This window comes from Sapajus apella, unplaced genomic scaffold, assembly GCF_009761245.1.
Source record: "Sapajus apella isolate SASKATOON/1434 unplaced genomic scaffold, GSC_monkey_1.0 scaffold38, whole genome shotgun sequence".
Lineage (NCBI taxonomy): Eukaryota > Metazoa > Chordata > Mammalia > Primates > Cebidae > Sapajus > Sapajus apella.
The window spans coordinates 21175698-21199152 of NW_022436978.1; the positions used below are offsets into that span (position 1 = coordinate 21175698).

Genomic DNA, 23455 nt, shown 5'->3' on the forward strand with positions numbered 1-23455 from the left:
TAATGTGGCTTCCATCTTCACTTCTCTTCCTAAAGTCATTAATGACTTCCAAAATGCCAAAAACATTGAAAGCTTGCAGTTCATATCCTTATGTAACCTCTCATCAGCATTTGACACGATCAGAACTGTTTCCTTTGACTATTCCACTAGTTCGCCCGCCACCCACACTGTAACCACTCCTCTTCCTCCACATGTTCTGAGTTCTTTCCTTCTGCCCATTACTTAAACTGTTCTCTAGGACTCTGGCCTTAGTCCTCATCTCTTCCTTCTCTGTGTTTTCTTTAGTGAGCTTATCCATTCCTGCAATTCAATTATCCCTAGTGATCTAGCTGCACTGCCCTTACCTCTCTTCTTAGATACAGACACCTGTATCCAGATGGTGACTGGCTCTTTCCAGGAAAGAGCCACCAAATTTCCATTTGGGATGAACTTTCCAAAGACACCACACGCTCGGCAAGCATCTTTTCAGCACATTTTCTTCTTTTTCAGCCCTTCTTCTCGTTGACACTCAAAAGAGATTAGACCAAAGTCTTCAGGGAAAGCAGATATGAGGAAATCATCTTTTAGGAAAGGGAATATCTAAGCGATTATGTAGCTGTGGGAAGGAAGATGGCAGAGAAGAGCCTGAATTTGGGGGAAATGTGAGGACAGGAACTGAATCCTGACAACCATGAAGCAGATAGGAAGAAGGTCTTTTCTTCTTATGGCTATATTTTATATTGTATATGTGACATGTGCTTTAATAAATTCATATGTACTGTGTGTCACAGCAGCATTGATCTTTAAAAATTTGAATTACTTACATGCAAACCTTTATATTTATTTGACATCTGTAGTTAGGCAAAAATTGCAATTAGGGCTAATTTGTACAATTAGCTAAATCAAGTGTTCCTTTTCCCTTTCAAAACGTTCTTTATATATTCCATTCCTAATGAGTATGAAGAATCCTTTTAATTCAATTCATACACAACTAGCATTTTTCAATTAAAACCCTTAATTATTAAGAAATTCATATTCTGCAGCAAACAGGAGTTACTTCATTTTTCAGCTCTCCAGCCCATCAGATTTCATTCTTGTGATACTTACTTGCAAAATGTTCCTATGTGATACATTCCCTATCTGTGGCCACCATATTGTCTCTCTTTTTAAATTTTTTTTCATTTTAGAGACAGGGTCTCACTCTGTCACCCAGGCCGGAGTGCAAGAGTGCAGTCACGGCCTACGGCCGCCTGAAACTCCTGCAGTAGCCTCCTGAGTAGCTAGGTCTAGCGCCAGCACATCCAGCTAAGTTTTTACAGAGACGAGGTTTTGCTGTGTTGCCCAAGCTACTCCTGGACTCCTGGCCACAAGTGATCCTCCTGCCTCAGCTTCCCAAAGCGCTGGGATTACAGGCTTAAGCCACCACACCTGGCCTGACATTTTTCCATAGAGTTTCCAAGTTTACTGCACGTTTATTTAATTAGAGTAAATAAACTCACCTGTTTTACTTTTGTGGCGGAGGGAACAGAGCAGCAGGAAACAGGAAGTAGGGGTAAGGAGAGACGGTGGAAGTCTGTGGAAAGGTAGGATTCCCAGGTAGGCTCAGTTTCTTAAGAAAGTTACCCATCTAATGCAATAGTATCAAAAAAGTGACCAGCATTAACAAGTAACTAACAAAAGTACGTCTCCCGTGGGTTCGTCAGGGAGGATTCAGCGTGGCGTGGACAGAGGCAGATACTGTGTTTGGGGCTTCCTTGCTGAGCTGACAGCTGCTGATGGGGTGAAGCCCTGTCCGCCCAGAGACACCGTTTCCTCGCCTTTCCTGCCTTCGGCCCTCACTGTTTCACCTCGCTGCCCTGATGCCCCGTCTCGGCTGCACCCAGGGGAGCAGTGCACGGAGTCCGCCATAAACGGGCCGGGCGGACGGGCCTAACCTCGGCCTCAGTGGAAGTCCCCAGCTCCTGGGTCTGGCCACGGAAGGTGGGAGGAGCACGGGAAGGGCTTGCCCTGCGGCTTCTCCTCCCACGGAAGCCCTGCCCTCGCCCTCGGACGGTGGAGAGAGCTTGCTTTTTCCCTCTGGCTCTCCCTTTGGCTGCTGTGGAAGAGCAGGCAGAGGCTGTGGACTTGCTTTTTGTGCTTGGCAAAAGTGCAGCTAGAAGACAGGGATTCCCGGCTGGGAGGAGGGAGGAGAGCTGAAGATCCCGCCTGGGCTGGCTGAGCTGAGCAGCCCAAGTGGGAAGCTGAGTGCTTGAGAGAGGATTATGCTCGCACTAGAAATAAGCAGTAAGTGAGCGAATACCATTATGGCTTAGGAAAGGATTAATCCCCCCGGGGTTGTGGGGTGAACTAGAAAATAGTGCTTAATTCTGGAGTGGAACTGTCAGGCTCCGGCTTTATGTACTGTTGTGTGCTATTTGGAGACCAGAGGTTTAAGTACAAAACCAGAGCTCTAAATGCCTCATCCCACTCTTGGAAAATGCCAACTTCTGTTTAGCTTAGTTGGGGGACATAATTCCCTTCCCTGAGCTAGCCTCTCCCCAGGAAAATTTACCGCTAAATTATATAAGGAGTTGAGATTGGAGAGGCAGAATTTGGTATTTGCAGAAATTGCAGTTTTGAATGATGTTCTCTGAGCACTGATATTCTGTCTACTGGCAGTGGTTGTCAAGAAAGCTTAGGGTAGGGCATTAAAAAGGGGAAATCCAGAGCTTTTATGATGAGGAGGGTGAAGAGCCCATATGCATACAAGTAAATATAAAAACTATATAATTTAAAATAGATGGATTTTTTAAAACATTAAATGGGAACAACAGTGGAGGAGCATCGAAGTGCATAGATAAAAATTAGTTAGAAAAAGAAATTTTCAGTGACTTTTTTGTGTGAGCCAAAAATTTCACAATGTTTATAAAGTCAAGACAATGATTCAGGAATACTTCAATTATTGTTGTACATTATTAATGCTGTTGCTGGGCAAGATCTGTGGTTCTCTGGTCAGCAAGTTCTGGCAAGGAAGCCACTGCCATTGGCACAAAGAATTCTGGGATGTCTGACAGTGAAATGGATGGAAGGACCCACATTCCCTCTCTACTTAATGTCCTTTTGTCCAGAAACCGGGTCATGCAAATGAGCTACTTGGTACGTATACAGATCAATATTTGGAAAGGCATTTCTAAGTGTTTTGCATTAGCGGGTCTCTAGACAATATCTTATGGCAACCAGTGAACAAAAAGAATACAAAAGCAAAGTGATAGGAAGGAAGTCAGCTTGACTGAAACCAACCTTGTTCGTTTTGTTTTCCATCAGTCTTGAAATGGATCCTCAAATGAGGACAAGAATAATAATAGGGAGAAATGCTGTGGCCATCTGTTCTGTTCTGAGTGGCTAAGTTCATTAATATATGAATGAGAATTTGGATTTTATTTATGCATCCTAATACTTGGAAAATTCAGAAATCTCTTTATTACAGTAAAAAAAAAAAACCCACAAAAATTGGAGATATGTTTTTACGGAAAAAAATGTGTAAATCTGGCTTTTGAATGTTATGGGGAAAAAAATAAGAATTGTGCTTACAGTGTGAAGATTTCTATCATGTTCACTGAAGGGTGTATCTCTTCCCCCAATGAGATGAGGATCCTAATATGACACAGTGGGTGCAAACAGAAGTATTTTTAATTCCCTTAATTCGAGTTGATGTAGTTAATAACTAAAGCAAGAATCTTTAAATAAGTAACCTTGAACTACAGCTAACTGTGTAGTAATTTTTATTTTTCATTTGTTACTGGTATGAAGACTCAACATGACATTTCTAGTATTCTCACCAACCATTGCATTGGAAGAAAAAAAGATGCAGACATACTATCTCTCTCCTGTAGCACAAGTGTAAAGTGATTATTGTTATCTATGTCCTTTTCTAACTTTAGAATTTATAGATTTCGCTCTGGAGGAAATAGATGGAGAGTGGTCATTGGGACAAAATTACTTATGACAAAATGCCAAAAAAAAAAAAGTACATCTTAATGAACTCTTAAAATAGTCTGTCCTCCAGCCTTTCAAACATCTAATTCTAAAAATTCTTTTATTTATCTTTTTAAAATTATTTCTGAGTTGGTTTTCATAAGCCAGTATTCACCTGACTTATAAGCAAATGTTGAAAATCTGAAGATTCATTATCTGAGTTGCATAATACTTCTGTTTTTCTTAAAAATATGTAAGACATTAAAACAAAACATTGAACAGTTGGAAGTCTTGTGTATAAAACTAAATGAATTTTCAGTCTTTAAGAAAAATATGCTAGGACTCTTCAAAGAATTGCTTATTTATCTCAGTGTTAAAGAATCTTTTCTGATACTACAGGACTAAAAATAGAAGCATAAGAATATGGAGTAAAAGATTAAAGGTATAAGTTGGATAGTGGGGGCTAAGCTGCTTTGTTAATGAATAATGATAAGACAGCAGTTTAATAATAAACACATTTGCTGTTGTAAATGAGAGAATGATACAAAGAATGATGCATTGTGACTAGTGAACAAGGCTAAGTAAAGGCTTTTATCTTGAAAAATATTAAGTAGGAATTAAGATTATTAATGGATAGAAACTAAATGATCATTTAAAATTATTCTTTCACAAGAAAAGTAAAGAACAAGGATATGGAAAACTAAGCAGTGATGAAGACCTCGAAATAATTGTTGATCAGAAGCAGGTAAGTGAACACTTACATACATTTTCTATTGTTATACTGTATGTTTTGATGACTAAAGCCTTTTAAGTGTTGAGCTCTTCTCTGGCAGCTGTATTAGTCTGCCTAACTAAAGCCTGCATAACAAGATTTTGAGAGCAGCTAAGCCTCTCCATATGATGCCTCTGATCCACTGACTTCTGAATGATGCCAACATGCAGGTCCTATACGTAAGAATGATGGAAATAAAGCTAGAACAAGAGAACTTTTGGAAAACTAAAGGCATCACTTGATAAAATGAGTCAAAACAACAATGATAATTTGTTTGGGAAAAAAGACAAACAAGAACAATAAAATATATTATCTTGAAAATGAGAAACACTGCCATTATTCTATCTTGTAAAACAATGAATATAATTTAGAGAGAGAGGTAAAACTGAGAACATTAAGACATATATATTGCCCATTTTAATTTTCCAGATTGTCTCCAATATATGTAGAGATGATTCTGAACACAAAAAGAAGAGGCTATTTAATCATCTGTAATCTGAGAAACCTCTAGCTTGGATGTTCTATGGGCCCATAAGGTGAAATGAAAACTGCTTAATAGACCATAAACAATGACATGCCAGGTAGTGGAAGGTTTCCAGGCCTTGCCACTGAATTAGCAGTAGCCCTTAACATCTCTGTTAATTATCCAGGAGACAAGCTAACTACACATCTATTTAATGCGTAAGTGGCACAGTGTCTGAGAGTGTTGCAAAAGGTGCAGAGAGAAATAATTCAAAGGGATCTGAGTAGATTAAGAGATTAGAAAGAAAGCAGTCAGGTAATTTACAGAAGGGCACCTGAATTTGCTCAATTTCCTCATCATAACAATTGCATTCAGAGAGCTATTGTCCGTATTTCCGAAAAAAAAGGAAAAATGACCATCGGAAGGCAGCAACCAGACATAACTGACTTAGAGACTTCCTTGTTAGGCTTGGAATAACTGAGGTAACTGAGGTGGTCTTCTGGAAAAACTTGCCAAAACATCTCTCCCCCGAGGTGTAGAATGTATTGATTTTACAGTATTCACTCAAACTGCTTCCGAGTTTTTCTTGTGTTATCGTTGCTCTCCTGCTCCTGTGTAAAACGAGTCAGGGAATGTGTGGATTTGGCCTTGTATTTCTGCTTAGTGCCAAGTTGTCAGTTTAGTTAATAAGGTGAGTGGAGCCTCAGCCCATGTGCTCTACTGGGCTATTAACTATGACTTTATGCCAGATTAATTACTTGGGGCATGCGATATATGTCTCACACCGATCCCACCCATGGAATGGGATTCTGATCAAAGGACTGACCCACCTGGCAAATAAACTAGTAAAATACATCTGGGTATATTATGAGAATACAGATATGTGTACATTTCTGTAATAAAATGAAAAATTAGTTAATTCCTTAATCATATAGAAGTTAAATTCTTATTTTTTTTCTTCTTTACTCTCTTCCTACTACAAAGCTTTTCTTTTATTTCCTTCAATTTTGCCTAAATCTTTGCGTTTTAACTGAGTTTTGATGTCGAGAAAACGACGAAGTTTTATTTTGAGATCCTTGTGGTAAAAAGCCAAAGGAAGCCAGTGTTCTTTTTTTCTCATGATACCTTTGACAAAATTTATACTATTGTGGCTAAATGCATTGTATTAACTGTTACGGAATTTTAAAGAAAAAAGAAGAGAACAAAACCTTCCCACTTCTTCAGAAAATAGCGCTGTTATTACCTGGATCAAATGAGGGTGGATTCAATTTTCTCAGAGTCGCTGTTTGCTTCTGTAGTTATCATGTTTCTTCCAGTGCCATTGCACAAGTTGGTACCATTTGGCAATGACTCAGCTTTGCTGAGTTATTCATGTCAAAACATATTTCAAAAGATGAGTAATTATGAATATGAGCTGGCTTTGGTGTTTGCTGTTGGCAGTAAAAGTACTCCTTCCTTTTTTTGAGAGATTTGGTGTTGATGTTATGAGCAAATCCTAGGTTGAAACAATGACAGTGTCGGTATGGCAAAGGAAAATATTTGGGGAAACACTGTCATACGTCTTTATAAAACCATAAGAAATTATCCCAAAGTTTAAGAGGTCAACAAATTAAGCATATGTGTATGCATGTGTACATTCGTTTTCCAAAAATTGAATATTGCTTAATCTCATAGATATGAGTTATACACATATGATAAAACTATACTTATATAGGTATTTTATATATATAATAAAATTAAAACTATAGCATTATATGCTATTTTGTCAGGAATCTTTATATTCAGTTTATTCTTCCTATATCTTTTTTCAAAAACATGGTAGAAATGTGTTATAGTCAGTCTTCATATAACTGAAAGTAGCTTTTTTAGTAAGTGGTGTCAAAAGAAAATCTAAAGAGGATGAATAAAATAGCTGGAATGCTGCGATGGGCAGAAGTCTCCTGATTTTTTAAATCCGTCATTCTGAAGCTGTCACTCCACAAATGCTGTGTAAGCTATAAGCCATTTTATCGGTCATATGATTTGCAAATCTTGTACTTCCACGGAAAGCCCACAGTCTTGCTTATAGAAGCAAATTAATAACAGAAGCAGTGCCGTTTATGTGGATTTTGTTCTCCCTGGCCGCCTTCACTCAAGGAGGTAAAAGATGATTTCTGTGTTATTTCAACATGGAAAAAAAAAGTAAATTTCAGAAATGTGTAAGGTTCTATTCTTTAAAGACAGTGTTGTGTTTCTCTCTTTGTGAAGTTGTGCTGACAACATATTTGAGATACATATAAAAGCATTTCTGCGAACACTTACATAAGTGTTGGTGTCCTATGGTAATAGCTGCCATATCACACACACACACACACACACACACACACACACACACACACACAGAATTATTTAAACAGAAATGTATTACACTGGGGTCAGAATCCATAGTTTCCACCAGAAATCTGCAAGGCTTTCAAACCTTAAGCATAGAAAGTAATCAAAGGGAATGTATTGGATTAAAACCTTGTTACCTCCAAAACCCAAACATTTGACATACAAATAATATAACTGTAATTAGTAAATGCTATATTTGGCTTTATAAAATAAACGTTGAAAGATAAATTTTAAAGATTTATTTTGGCATATCTTTATAATTTATGAAACTATTCCTTCCTTAACGGAGGAGAGGAGGGTCTTGTTTAGGTTTCGTGTACACATGCATGTCCTTCTGACGTTGCTGAGATTTCAGGCGTGGGACTGGCAGTGGAGGAGCAGATAGAAAAGTGCCTTTGCTTAAGCTTTAGCCACTTTGAGTCAATTCATTCTATTATAAATTACTATTTTTAACTAGAGCTAACTTATCTCAAGGTTTATGATAAGCTGGACCTAGATGACATTTTTCCTAAAAATGTTTTCAAATTCCAAGTAGACTTAAAGGAGGTAACAAAGACTAATAAATTTGTGGAATATTTTGATACATGATGGATACAGTCACAGGTTTAAGCACTGTAAAAACGGGTTTGACAGCGTGTTGTGGATTTGCTTGGTTATAGGTCAGAGTTCCAGCTGCACAGCCTTTAGTGCAGGTAGGTGGGGAAATGTCGAATTTCAGCCAGTTACAAGGGGACGAAGTGTGTACAGGTCAGCAATAGTTCTCGAGCTTTAGCTGCCTCAGCATCCCCAGGAGGGCTTGATATAACACAGATTGATGGGCCCCGCCCCTAGGGTGTCCGATTCTGCGGGTCTGAGTTGCGTGCGGCCTGAGAATTTGCATTTCTAAGTATTCAGCTAATGCTGCTGGTTCCAGACCACACTTTGTGAATCACTGGGTGGGAGAAAACTAATGCAGTTCTAAAGGAGGAAAAAATAGGTAACTTGTGAAAAATGTAACATTCTTCAACTTGGCATTACCCAGGGATCTAAACACTGGAATTCATCAGCATTTAACATAATAACAAAAACCAGAAAACCATAGTCACTCACAACCAAAGGCAACTTTAAAGAACCGGTTTGTAGTCTGGCTGAATCCACGTGGAAACCTGGTCACCTTGAACCTCTCTAGCTCAGTTTTTCCATTTTCAAATATAACTTTTCTTATATTATTTGTAAAATGATACTCTTCTCTTCCCACCTCCTAGAGTTTCTCTGAGTTAAAATGTTTAAAAGTGCCCTATAAAGTATATATCATTTATGTCATTTTAATTAGCTAGGCATCACCACTTTACTCCCCACCTCCCTTTATCCCCAATTTAGCAACCAGGAACTCTGGGATCCAGAAAGATAAATGAAGTTGCCATGTTCCTGCTTAGGTGCAGAGAGAGCCCTAGAAGCCAGCTCTCCCGCCTGACATCCAGTCCCATGCCCTTTCTGTCATCTCACATAGCTCTGTGCCATTGCCCATTCCTGATCATCCTATAAATGGATTCAGAATCTGTTAGCCTCAGTGCTCTAATTATATAAAATAACCATCTACCAGGAATTGTCGTAAGTCGTCGATGTTTATTTATCGAACCCTCACAGGAATAAACCTCTCCACAAACACTCCTTAACTGCTTACTTCCCTCTTGACCCCTCTGCCTTTGTCAGGAGACACATGCCCTTTAAAGAAAATGTAATTAAAACCAGAGCTAAAAGGTAGTTGTGAAAACCACTTGTTTTCCTCTCACAACCTCTACCAGGAGAGGAGAGCCTCCACCAGGCATGAAGAGACAACACACACTTCCTAGCCTACACCCTTTTTGAGAGTCTCTTTTTCCACTTGTAAGGGAAGCCAGAGCAGAAAACAATGGAAAATAGAACTTCTGATTTTTTTTTCTAAAGAAAAAGAAGAGATAAATTATAACCTCGCCCTTGTATCTCCAATTGCACATAAGCATTCAAGTCGAATTACAATTCTGTCCTAGTGGTTGTGGTGAAAATGGATCCTCAAGAGAAAAATATCAGCCAACATGAAATTAAAATGGAAGAACAAGAAAAACAGATTAACAGAGACAATACCCAGTGTCCATCTGGTGCTAATAGATAGTGTGATCTTACTAACATCTAAGTGAGTAACTTTGGTCTCAGACTCACACGCAGTAAGAAGGGTGAGGGTCATACGTGTTCCTGCCGTGTTGTGGTGGCCAGTCCCATCTGGCCAGTGCTTTCTTGGTCATCAATGTGGTGACTTAATTTAAAGTAATTCAGATCCCATTTACCCCTGAGGAGACCTACAAAGTATGACACCCTGTCTCTTGGTATTAGGTGTAACACTGTCCCTGGGGACCTTCTCAGAACTCTGTATTTGGTCAGAAGAACAAAAACCCCCCTCTAGAGTTGCAGAAAGGATACCACCTAGTCAGCCTGCAGATTCCGAAGCTTGAGCCTCCGAGGCATTTGAAGGACAAAGCACATTACGCAGTTGTAGTTGCCTTAATTACACTCACAGCAGACATAGGCTCATTAGTGTTTTCCTCAGGAGAGATTGATCGATGAGAAATGACTGAATGAAAGAAGCCAGATTTATTTGAGATGAGAGCGACTATTCAAATGTGCTGTTTGAAATCAGCACTGGAGTAAACAAAGATTCACTGTTGCAGTCCAATCAATCCCATCTTGTCTGCAAACTATTTGTCATCAATAAATATTGTACACGGAAGGGGGAAATTTTTCCGTTAGGTTAAATAGAAAAGTCACTAGAGTGAAAGCATGATCACCCTGTGTTTCATTCCTAAATATTCCCTATTTGTATCAAGTAATATAAAAATTGTTCTGAGAAACTGATAATTTGGAGGGGAAAATTACAGTAATGCAAAGTGTCTTACTTTGTATTTTCCTTGTAAACCCAGGATGGTGAGTTTATTTTTGTTCATTTAACTTCACGCATTTCAATTTAGTGTACTGATTCTCCTAAGCATCACCAGACTTCAGGAGAAGCACAAAGGGCAAATTTAATATCTTCATTTCAGAGTCTTCTGACAGATTGTTAAAGTCTGATGGTTTAAGGACAGAAAATACAGGGAATCACATGTCATAGAGTGGTACAGAGGCAGGCAAGACAGCTGAAGCAGGAGCCCATTGCGCTGGGTCCTTGTCTTGACTTTGCCATTTCCTAAGCAGAAGACTTTGGAATAACCAGCTTAAGTTCTCTAAGTTTCCGTTTCTTCGTCCCTACAATGCAATAATAGCATCTGCTCAGATGGCTGCTGTGAGGCTCAAATGGGGATGCCCCCTTGTAGAGTCATGTGTCCAGCTTGGCCTCCTGTGGTCAGTCCCAAGTCCGGAATCCAGGGCCACCAGTCCTTTGTCTTGAGACACTTTCCTCTGTAACTCATGCCTCCTGAATGGTGAGCTGGAGATGGTTGTGGTATCATGACATTTTCACTTCGGTTATTTCCACTGGTTTACTATAAGGCATTCTGCACGCCTTCTGTGAAGCAGTATCAGACTCTTGTCTAGCACATTTTCAGTGGTGCCAGCTCTTCTGCCATGCCATGTGCTTGGCATTGTGAATGTAACACAGGATGTGTGTGTGTCACTCCTGCACCGTGGTGAAGAGCAGGGCCTTTACAGTCACTCATCTGAATGTTTGGGAAAGTTAACCGGCTCCCTGAGCCACATGCTGCTCTGTTATAAAATGAGGAAAATTGAGGCCGGGCGCGGTGGCTCACGCCTGTAATCCCAGCACTTTGGGAGGCCAAGGCGGGTGGATCACGAGGTCAAGAGATCGAGACCATCCTGGTCAACACGGTGAAACCCCGTCTCTACTAAAAATACAAAAAATTAGCTGGGCATGGTGGCGCATGCCTGTAATCCCAGCTACTCAGGAGGCTGAGGCAGGAGAATTGCTTGAACCCAGGAGGCGGAGGTTGCGGTGAGCCGAGATCGCGCCATTGCACTCCAGCCTGGGTAACAAGAGCAAAACTCCGTCTCAAAAAAAAAGAAAAAAAAAGAGGAAAATAATGTCTGCTTCATAAAGTTCTTGTATATAAATAAGTTCTTGTATATAAATGCATAGCAAAGTACATAGCATGCAGTAAGTGCTTTATATGTGGCAGGCAGTGTAGCTGACAGTTGGATTTAATAGCTGTGAGATTCCCCTTGGTATCTCACTGTGGTTCAGGTATGCGTTCCTCTAGTGATCAGTGATGATGAGCATTTTTTCACATGCTTGTTGACTGTGGGTATATGAGAATATACCCACAGGCAACATTCTTTTGAAAATGTCTATTCGTGTCCTTTACCCACTTTTTAATGGAATTGTTTGGTTTTTGTTTGTGAATGTGTTTATGTGCCTTAAGGAGACTGAATGTTAGAACTTCATTAGATGCATAGTTTGCAAATATTTTCTCCCATTCTATGGGTTGTCTGTTTATTCTGTTGACAGTTTCTTTGGCTGTGCAGAAGTTATTTCGTTTAATTAGGTCCCATTTGTCAACTTTTGTTTTAGTTGCAATTGCTTTTGGCATCTTCATCGTGAAATCTTTTCCCAGTCCTATGTCCAGAAGGGTATTTCCTAGGTTATCTTCCCAGGTTTTTGCAAGATCATGTCCTTTGCAGCAGCATGGATGGAGCTGGAGGCCATTTTCCTAAGCAAACTAACACAGAAACATAAAAGCAAATACCACATGTTCTCATTTATAAGTGGGAGCCAAACACCAAGTACACATGGACATTAAGTTGGGAACAATAGACACCAGCGTCCACTTGAGGGTTGGGGGTGGGAGAAAGGGTGAGGACCAAAAAACTCCCTATCAGGTAATATGCATATTATCTGGGTAATGCAATCATCTTCACAGTGTATCCCCGTGACATGCAACTCACCTGTGTAACAAACCTGCACATGTACCCCTGAACCTAAAATAAACATTAAAAAAGATGTCCTTGGAATTTTCGGACACCCAATTATAATTTTAAATAATAAAGTCTAGTCTGGGGTCATGGAGGCAGATGCCTTCTCCAATCATCCGGGTACAGAAATGAGGCTGGTAGACTGTGCATAAGAAACACAGGGGGCCGGGCGCGGTGGCTCACGCCTGTAATCCCAGCACTTTGGGAAGCCGAGGCGGGTGGATCACGAGATCAAGAGATCGAGACCATCCTGGTCAACATAGTGAAACCCCGTCTCTATTAAAAATACAAAAAATTAGCTGGGCATGGTGGCGCGTGCCTGTAATCCCAGCTACTCAGGAGGCTGAGGCAGGAGAATTGCCTGAACCCAGGAGGCGGAGGTTGCGGTGAGCCAAGATCACGCCATTGCACTCCAGCCTGGGTAACAAGAGCAAAACTCCGTCTCAAAAAAAAAAAAAAAAAAGAAAAAAAAAAGAAACACAGGGAGTGAAGGAGCCTATGGCTGTGTGGTGGGAGCTGGCCCAGTATGGCAGCACCTACCAGCTTAGGCTGATTGTCACCTCGTTGGAAATGGGCTCAGTGTCCCCACACGTGAACTTTTCAAATAAAGCATTAATCTCTGCGTTTTAAGTATTTACTTTTTTTAAATATTTTAAACAGTATGTAACCAGACAAAACTGTCTGGAGACTGTATACAGCCCATGGGGCTCCAGTTGATGACTGACTACACTCATGAGTCTCAGGAAGGGTATTATGTGCTCTCCTGTTTCTCTCCTGGTTTATACCTTCCCCATTGAAAATTAGCCTAACCTCGTTGTTGATTAAATTAGTGGACATTAAGTTATAATTGACAACTGGCCTTATGTTCCCTGGGAAATTGAAGTACCTCCAAAGAAAACTAGCCAACTTAAAATGTAAAAAATCCCCATTTGATAAAATGAGTTGGGCAGTTACAATGAGGAGGTTACAACATTACAACATTACAGTTACAACATTACAATATTGCCAGTGTTTCTGCTTATGCAGGACTGTGTCTACTGCCCTCTGCTCTTGCCAGCCTGGCTATCCCTGTGAGAAAACAAGGCTCTAGCATTGTTGAGTAGAAAGCACACACCAAGCTCTCCTCTACCAGTCCATCTTCCCCAATTTTCCAAGCAGTAATGCAGCTAACTCACAGGACTCAGTTAAAAACTGTAATCACCAAGAGAGAGATCATGAGTTACCAACTCAAGTTCAACAAATATCTGAAATACTATCAGGTATCTTTAAGACTATTAATATACAGCCTATGTTCATTACATGCAGCATAAAAGAAAACAACTGGACTTTCACGTTGGAAAAATGTATCGCTGTTAAGTCATTTTCAAATAGCCCGTGTTTTTTTCTCTTTAATCTGATAGGGAAAAGTGCTGGCACAGTGTTTAGTCGGTGAGAAAACAAATGCATAATTGAAATGACATGAGCTGACATGTTGAGTGTAAAAGTGATGTGTTCTATGAAAGTAACAGTCAGAGACAGTAGTACTTAAAAGCACACTCAGCCATTTGGTATACAACTTGAAAAGAAACCTATTCAGCCTTTTATTGTGGAAGGAGTGTGGAGTACTTATTTATTCTTGCAGTTGACTTTTAAGTAGGTTCATCTGATCAAAGTAAGAACTGTGAATATTAGCGCTGGAAGGAGTTTCAGAAGATAATCTAATCCAGTGGACTTAAAAATTAACATTTCCATCCCATAGAGCCCATTTCTAGCCCCCTTAATAGGAGAAGGAGTGTGTATGTGTATGGTAACAGCACTGAAGGAGCAACTTAGGTGAACAGATCAACTTTGTTTGAAAAAAAAGATGCTACTAAGGAGCTTAATCCTATTGGTTCTGGTCGAATCAAAATAAGTTAACCAAGTCTTGGCGTAAAAAGGTAACTTGACTGTGTTTACCAGGTTACTTGACATCACAGGCAATATTTGAACTTGGGTCTGCAGCCTATGGTCTTGAGTTCATTCTTGCACTCCTGTAACTGCCTTTCTAAATGATGATGCTTCCTCTCCTTTCTTCTGAGCGTCCTATATTGGTAAAATAAGCATAGTAATCAAACCAGAATATTCATAGTGTGTATTTCAGGTGCACAGCTAAAAGTCTGGTTATCTGATAGATTTTTATAAAAAGACGTTTATATTAGATGCCCTCTAATTCTTCATAACATGGTTCTCACAAACTTTGTGACATCTTCCCAGTATCCATCATGGTACAGACATTAAAGATTTTCAAAGTAAACTTTGAAATCTCCTAACCTACCCTGGGATTAACAAAGTGTTTCCTTCAAGTTGACACACACATGGTTTTTCTGCAGCTCACCTCTCAGGGCCTCCCCACCGAGCTCAGTGTGTCATCTCTCCCTCAGCTGGCCATAGAGATTGTTAATCGTGTCCACAGTTGAGCTTCCTGGCCCATCGTTTTGAAGTCAGCTGCCAATGCTTTTGTCTAATGAACCTGCAGTTGAGCTCAGTGATCACTGATTGAATCAGCACCTATCGTCTGTTGTCAGAAGGGCTTTGAAAACCAGTTGTGTTTGGAGTATTTGTACTACGATGATTTATGTTATAAATTCAATTTTATCACTTATAAAAATGACAAAGGATCAGGAAGACCATACAAAATGTTTTCTCTTATTTTTATACATAAACAACAGGGAGAGTTTCGAGAGTCCACTTCCCTTCCTCTCCTCTGTCTTTGGACTGAGACGCCCGCCCGCCATTGCCTGACCTTGTCGTTCTGCGGCTGTGCGTTTCCTTCTCTCCTGTGCAGACACTGCCGCGCGTGCCCTTTCCTCTCTCCTCAGCACCACTCTCTGATCCTGCCTCTGGAACGTGTCTCTTATTCCGACACTGCATGTATAAGGTTTGACAGAAATGTAGTTGTTGCAAACCTGTGTTTTCTTTTTTTCTTAATGCTCTGTTGCTTTCTTCCTTTTCTTCAAAACGACTCGAATTCTGTCATTTCTATTTTTGGTTTAATTTTTCACATGGTTTACCCCCATTTGGAATGGATACCACTTCCTTCCTGTCTTGTGATCTAGGAAACACACACACACACACACACACACACACAAGTGATCATTCAATACCATTGTTATTTATTCCTCATCGTATTTTTTGGCCAAATGATCTCATTCTTGAAATATATGAGTAAGTGACTTATTAAAGAAATGGTGAGAGAATGTACCATCCAGGCTTTGTGCTCGATGTTCTGAATAGAAAAAACATTCATTCATCACTTTGTTTTCTAACAAAATTATCTCATTTGTATAATTTGTGAATAATTAATGAATTTTGTTGTAGAAAAACACTAAGCATAAAAGTTGTTTTCTTCCAATCAAGGGCTGTTCAGTGATCACTTCCCTGCATTCTTAGCTTCTCTCTTTAAGTGTGTCCCCAGAATTGACACATTAATTTTTATTAACTGTGGGAGTAGTCCCTGAAAAAAAAATGAGTTATGTTGCATAAGTTGATGGATTTCATTAATCAAATCATTTACTACAAGATAAAGCAAATTGAGCTCACAAACAGGTTAGATATTGTTAAATTTTTGAGCTAAAGGTGTAAAACCTTGGAAATTTTGCATTTTTTAAAAAAGGAAGCAACTTGTTTTTGTTCAGTTGAATGAACAATTTTACTTTTGCATCCAGACTCCAAGGAATTTGACGTAAAATCATGCCCTTGGGTCAGGGCTTTTGTGAACAGCAGTAGCAATGCCATGAACCCCGACGCTGCTTGGCTTACAGGTGAGCACCCAAGACACAGTGAGAGCTAATGGTTCCCACTATCTCCCAAATAAAATGCAAACTGAACTTAACAGGCGTTTGTTCATCATCACCTGGCTCCTGACCACCTCATTGTGCTTATGTAATGCCCGCTGGACCAGGCCCCATCCATACTGAACACCTTGAAGCATCTAGTGTTTGATGTTCTTCCTCCCTTCATGCCTCTGCTCTTGCTTTTCCTTCTGCCTGCGTGTAAGAATATAACACGTATCACAAATATTTAGACATACCTGCTAGAAGTAGAGGATATGGATTGCAAGGAAGGAGGCCTCCTCATAGTTCTGACCAAGGCTGGCCCCTTGGAGAATCCAAATGGTAAGAGAGCAAAGAGGGAAAGAGCAAGTCCCCCTAGTTTCTGTAGAAGAACAGACTTCTTCAACCTTACAAATATAGGGGAGAAATGAGAAAGAAATAAACAAAACAAAAAAATAAGCTGCTCCTGAAAAGAAGAGGCAGAAAAATCTGAAAATCTATTACTTGGAGAAATTTGTTATGGAAACAATTTTGCTATATATGTTCTGGGCATAGTTGTGGGGGAAAACACATAGTTACATTTAGTACATTAATACCTGCTATAGTTGTAAAAAATAATTGGCCCTGGTTCTGCTCTGCTCCCAGATGGCTCTTCCCACGTGGTGAGTGAGGAGGAACAGCAGAGCCAGGTCAGGGAACGCTGGTGATTTTCAGCCTCAGAAAGCACTAAATAGGGAATCATATTTTTTTGTAACTGGTCCAGAGAGAAGCTATATGAAAAAATAATAATTTTTTAATTTTCTCTATTATGAAATAACTCCAGGAGGAAGACAGGATGCTGCTTTTGAAAAAAAAAAATACATTATTTTGATGGAAATGATTTAATCTATTTTATTTAGTTTACACAAACTTATTTACCGCCTAATTTTTTGGTAGGCATTTGCTAGGTGCTGGAACACAGAGAAGGTATAACCACAGTCATGGTCCTTAAGGGGCCAACAGTATGGTTGGACTCACAGTCACCAGTCACAGTGCCCGTGCCGCAGCAGTTGAAACCAAGGGCTCCCAGGGAGCATTTGGGAGCCTTGGAACTCCAGGAACTAAGATGTGCACTGTTTCCTCCTCCCCTAGTCATAGTTCAGTAAAAGCTACAAGTTTTTCTAGTGCTCCACATGTTCCCAGGAGGAGACTTGGGCAGTGAGGACAATTGCCAGAGATGTTTCTTAGAACCAGTTTACTCAAAGAGTGGTTCATGGGCCACAGATCAGCGTCGCCTGGAGCTTGTTAGAAATTCCTACTCTGAGCTTCAGACTCGGGAGGTGGGTCCGGCAATCTGTTTTAACAAGCCCTGCAGAGACCCCATCCACACTGCGGCTCCTAAGAGGCATTGGTTTATGTTATTTCAGCTTTTGGTGTCAGGAAAGGATTTTTTATACTTTGATAAAGACATTAACTTTTTTTATTTTCAAAGCCTACAAAAGAGAATAAAGACAAGTATCTTAAATCCTTTATCTGAATGTTCCTAACCTTGCAAATAGTCGTTCCCTGCCTCATCATTAAAGCAAACCTACTCAGGAATCAATCCTGTAACCCAAGTTGTAACAAATACAAAGCATAAATGGTGGAGACCAAGAGGTGAGGCTTGTTAACCCAGTAGTTGTCTTAAGCTTTTCTGATCTTAGGCCACTTTTGTTAAAAGACCAATGACAACAAGACACACTTGTACAGCATTCAGTGTGTGCTACACTCTGTTCCAAAGACTTTCCATATGTTACTCGTTTAATCCTCCCAACAACTTCATCATGTAGGTTACTATGATATCCATTTTACAGTACACACCAGGGCAAAGGGATTTCACATGGGGCTGCTGGGTTGCACAACTCCAGAAGGCTATGCTATGCGGCAGTACACGGCAGTGCTGGGCCAAGTGAGTTCACGTTTAAAAACTTCCCTTCATCATACCTCCCTCACTTAGCAAGGAAACTTCTTGCAATTTTGACTGTTAGGAAGTAATATAAGATGATAAAATCTGAAAAATTTTAAAGGAAAGATATACCATAGGTGATAAAGAAAAGCCTAAATACATAAAGATGGGAAAACTGGAAAATATAATTTTCCTTCCAAAAAAAAGTATTCTTGAGTGTGTGTATGTGTGTGTGTGTGCAAGAGAGAGAGAGAGAGAGAGAGAAGAAATAGAGAAAAGGAGAATGTGTGGATACATAGCCATAAACATACATAATCAAAAGCAAAGCTGCAAAAAAGAGCAGATGCCCAGTCCTTAAACACTTGCCCACTTCTGAGGCCACTGGCGCATGACACCATACTGAACGGCTGGGACCAGGTGACCAGATAGCCCTGTAAGATAACCAGTAACAACCATGTCTTGCGTTGGGGTGGCGACACATGCTTCACGTCCTTGTATCTGAGGTGCTACTTACCATAAATCCTTCCTGTGCATTGGAATTACCTCTGCACCCACCACACTTGAAAAATTCCACACCTGGCACAAAACCAGAAAGCCCATCCCTTCAGGATTTGCTGAGCAGCTTTCTGTTAAGGGAGTGGATTTCTGTGCTCTGAAAATGTCACTCCACCAGCTGCCCTGCAGGGGCTCACCTTTCTTCTCAGGCTGAAGTTCCTGCTGAACAGCAGAGCGGGTTAATCCCAAGTTGTTGGCACGTGTCCAGTGTCACTCATGCCCATCTACAGAAGTGGTCTGAGAGTTGATACTTAGCCACTCCTCTAGACTTTCGCCCAACATGACTCTACCCCTCCCAGCTCCTTGTGATTCCTTTTGTGATCCTCCCAAAAGCAGTGCTCCAGCCTTCCTCCCTGGGCCTTGTTAATGCTAGATGACTGGCAGCCACCCTTGGGGGCCTTTCTCCCCAGCTACATTATGCTTATGATGTATATATAAAACCTTTCTCCAGAAATTTTGGACAAGACAAAAAGTATCACCCATGATCCTGAGAACGCTTCATCTTGCATATGCTCTCATTTTTGCATAATTGCAAGCATAATTTTAATTTTTTGCATAGTTGTAGTGTGCCATTTTGTACCTGTTTCTTTATGAAATAGGTCACACTCATTTTTCCACACTGCTGTGTAGCTTTTATAAATGTCATTTTAGTGGTTGCCTTATATTGAATCAAGGTGATCCTCAGGCATTTTTTCCTATAATGTTCCCGGGCTCATGCAGTGTCCATTCAAACCCTTCCCCTCTTTCAAGATGCAAGTTACGAAATTAAAGAGGAAAAGAAGGGATTGCAAAAAAAAAAAAAATCACGCATGTTACTATGATTAGACATACACGTACTGACTTACCATGAATTATGCATGATGTTTGTGGGAATTTGCTGTGTCATCTTTTCATATCCCTGCCGTACCATCCAGCATCTCTGGAGATGGCACATGCAGGCTACATCACTCCATGAAACCTCAGGTGTAAGACACATTCTAGGTGATAGTTACACGGCATTTCTGTTTCCTGAGGCTGACCACAGCCAAACCACGAACATGGATTTGCATAAATTCAGTTGGCATGCATTTTTTAAGTTCACTGAGAAAAGAAACTATTGTTGCAGCCACATAAAACTTAGCAGATAATTTACTTTAGTACCTTATTCATTGAGGACACAGATATGTGTGTGTGTGTGTGTGTGTCTGTGTGTGTGTGTATATAATATGTATACACACTAGGATATTCTTATGCCAAAAAAATACACCCTAGAAACCCATATTGAAGTCCAAGCAAATAATATGAAGTGGTTACCACTAAAGGGAATTCAGACCTAAGACTGCTTCATATTGAAAGGCAGTGAAAAAAGAAATAATCATGAATTCGTTTTAGAATATATTATTTTATAAGCATTCTAGATTTTACAGTTTTTCCTCGGTTTCCTATCTCTTAAGCTGATAAAGAACCAAAGGTACACAAAGTTATTAGGGTCTATGACACAGAGCTGAAATACAAGTGAGGGTGCTAAGATTCAAGTTCCTGACACTGCCAGTGACTTTCTACTTGACCTTGAACAAATCGCTAAGCCTTGACTTCTCTATCAGCAAAACGATAATAGTTTCCCTACTTCTATCTCCCAAGAATTCTGGAATAATTTCTTGAGGAAAACTATAAAAATAATCATTTGAGCCACTTGGGAGGATTACTTCCTGTGAATAAATCTAAGATGGTATCATCTGTAAGGAAAGCACTCATGCCCAAGGGTTATGAATCACTTTCTTCTGTTAAAGAGCAATTTAAAATGAAATCCCCTATAGAAGAGTGAACACATCCATAATGATTACTTTTACATCAGTAGTTATTAGGGGAGGGGGCAAAGTATAGCATGATTTTATGAATTTATAAGTGATCGAATTAATTACATTGGGTTTTTTGAGTGATTATTTAGATAACTTTCTCTCTAATCATAATAAGAAAAAAAAGGCAGATGAATTCTCATATTTATGTTTTTCAACTGCCCTAAAAGGTTATGTTATAATGCATAGTTCTAAAGAAATAATGGTACTTCAATCACTACAGGTTCTATTTTTCTGAAATGAACACAGTATTTTTTCTGGAACAGCAAAACTTATGCTGAGGCTCCCAGACTTTATTTAGCAGTCAAGAAATTATATAGCCCATGTAAGAAGACGTTTGTCCCCCTCCACTAGAAAAACACTTCCCAGATGAATTTCGTTAACACCTAACCCTTCTTTTTGAAAAAAAAATGAAAAGCATAGCAGAACTCATAATGAGTCTTTAGCAAAAAAAAGTCACATAACATTACTCAAAACACAAACCCAATTAGCTTCAGCAAAGTGCCAAAGAAAAGGAGAACTTTCTCTCACAAAGTAAGTTGACATTTATAACCACGCTGTATAGTTTTGAAGGGAATTAGGCCCTCTGTCAATAAACTGTCTTTGGAACAATTATTTCAAGCTACACTTGTACCAAAGGTTAGTAAGCACAAATGAGTTCTTACAATGCTTCCTTATTTAGAAATATGCTTCTGTGACATGAGAAGGGCCTGCCACTAGCTTCCTCAGAACTTCCAACCTATCAGGAAGAAGAAATTATCTTAAAAAAAAAAAAATATGTATATGGCCGAGTGCAGTGGCTCACATCTGTAATCCCAGCACTTTGGGAGGCCAAGGCGGGCAGATCACATGGTTCAAGCAGTTCTCCTGCCTCAGCCTCCCAAGTAGCTAGGTTACAGGCATGTGCCACCATGCCTATCTAATTTTGTATTTTTAGTAGAAATGGGGTTTCTCCATGTTGGTCAGGAGATAGAGGCCAGCCTGGCCAATAGTGACACCCCATCTCTACTAAACAACAAAAATTAGTTGGGCATGGTGGCACACTCTTGTAGTCCCAGCTGCTTGGGAGGCTGAGGCAGAAGAATCATTTGAACCCGGGAGGTGGAGGTTGCAGTGAGCTGAGATCATGCCATTGCACTCCAGCCTGGATGACAGAGCGAGACTTATGATTTAAAGTTCATGGTGAAGTCACATTATAGGACAGGAATTAGAGAACGGGGAGTGCAGAGAAATTCTGGTGAATGAGCTTGTGCAGAGGTCATTAAAACACACATATAGACACTGTAGACAAAACTGAAGAGTTGAGTGGGTCACACTTTACACCATAACTGTCCAGTTTAGTCACTCTATAAGTGGGATAGAGAGGAGGGAAGAACAAAGGGAATTCACATTGTTGAGCGCCTACGACGTGCCAGACAGCGTCCTGAGGGATATGACTAACAGTTTTTCAGAATGAGGAAAAAAAAGACAAAGCTTAGAAGGGTTGAGAAACCGGAAAAGAGTCGCACAGCTAGTGAAGCAGCAAATGTGGAGTCGAAATCAGGTCTGTCTGCTTCCAAAGCCCACACTCCCTCCACCTGTCAACCACCTTCCCACCAGCCCTCAAGAAAACTAAACTGCATTGCATTGTGGTGAATTTACAGATACAGTCAGTAGTTACTGCTCAATGCCTAGTACCCACAGGAGTTTAAATAAAAGGGCCTTCTTTAAATTAAAAACAAAAAAGTCTCCCAGAAAGCCCCTGCTGGTCACCTGCTGCCACTTTCCAGTTCCTTTGTGGGGATTCTTTGGAAGAAGCCCAGTACTGAATTACGGAATAGGGCAAGCAGCGGGTTCTCCTAAAACATAAGAAACTCATAAAAATAAAGAATGTTTGTTCTGTTTCCTGGTTTGCACACAGATATATCTGTATTTTACTCATAATTGGCCTGAAGACACATTGTACTAGAAAAACCACATGACTCATTTTGCCAGGCTTTTCTCCCATTCTGAGAGTGCTGAAGCTCCTTTACTCAGGGCCAGCCTTTTCCCCACTAACAGCTAATTCCTGGGCTTGTTCTTGTGGAACTTAAATAGTAAAAGTATCCAAGGCAGGTACAAAAGAAGAAAAAAGAAATCTCTGGAACTTAAGCTGTAATTTCCTGTAGCCAGGTGAAACCACGCCTCACATCCCTTCTTGGATTTATAGAATTAACATTCAGAGATACAAGGTTAAAATTATAATATTTCTAGAAGACTCAGGTAGATAAAGGGAAGCAAAATAGCTTGCCTTTGGGGATGTTTATAATACCTTGCTGACTTTTAGCTTCGTTAGTTGCCAAACATTTTCTTTCTCACATATTCATGTCAGTTGATCATCTTTTTTCTTTTCAGCTCTTTCACCTGTTCCATTATGATTGACTGCATGTCCACCTTTATGCCAACTATTTGTTTTGCAGCTTCTCTTTTCTAATGTCAGTACTCCATTTCCATCCTGAGTCATGGTAAGGCCCCAGACCTGATAGTCTTTTCATCACTGAGGATGGATCATTTAGAGATATTCCCTACAGCATCATGGAAACCAACTTAGAGGCACTTATGAGTGATATAGCCCTCCTGCTTCTCAAAACAAAATGAAATCTTTTAATGGTAAATTGATCCAGATTTTTTATTGAACAACGTAAACCTCCTTGGTTACACCTGCATGCAACAGATTTGAATGGCATCAGCAGCAAATCTTTAAATTAAAAAAAAAAAAAAATTTGAGACGTGTCTGTTCATATCCTTCACCCACTTTTTGATGGGGTTGCTTTTTTCTTGTTATTTTGTTTAAGTTCCTTGTAGATTCTGGATATTAGGCCTTTGTCAGATGGATAGATTGCAGAAAATTTTCTC

General features: G+C 39.9%; 1 protein-coding gene across 8 annotated transcripts in view; it reads left to right on the top strand.

The window, feature by feature from the left end:
* PEX5L (peroxisomal biogenesis factor 5 like) overlaps positions 1-23455 on the top strand; it is a 250462-nt gene that overhangs the window by 55828 nt on the left and 171179 nt on the right. Inside the window, exons 1-2 of one of the 8 annotated variants that reach the window (XM_032298506.1) lie at positions 2011-3114; positions 4607-4678. The exons of 2 other annotated variants lie outside the window; for them this stretch is intronic. In XM_032298506.1, coding sequence (XP_032154397.1) covers positions 3022-3114; positions 4607-4678 — 165 coding nt within the window. In that variant the 5' untranslated portion in view covers positions 2011-3021. Of the gene's footprint in view, positions 1-2010; positions 3115-4606; positions 4679-23455 lie in introns of those variants that run through there. 5 more of the 8 variants (XM_032298508.1, XM_032298504.1, XM_032298512.1 and 2 more) reach the window with 5 other exon arrangements.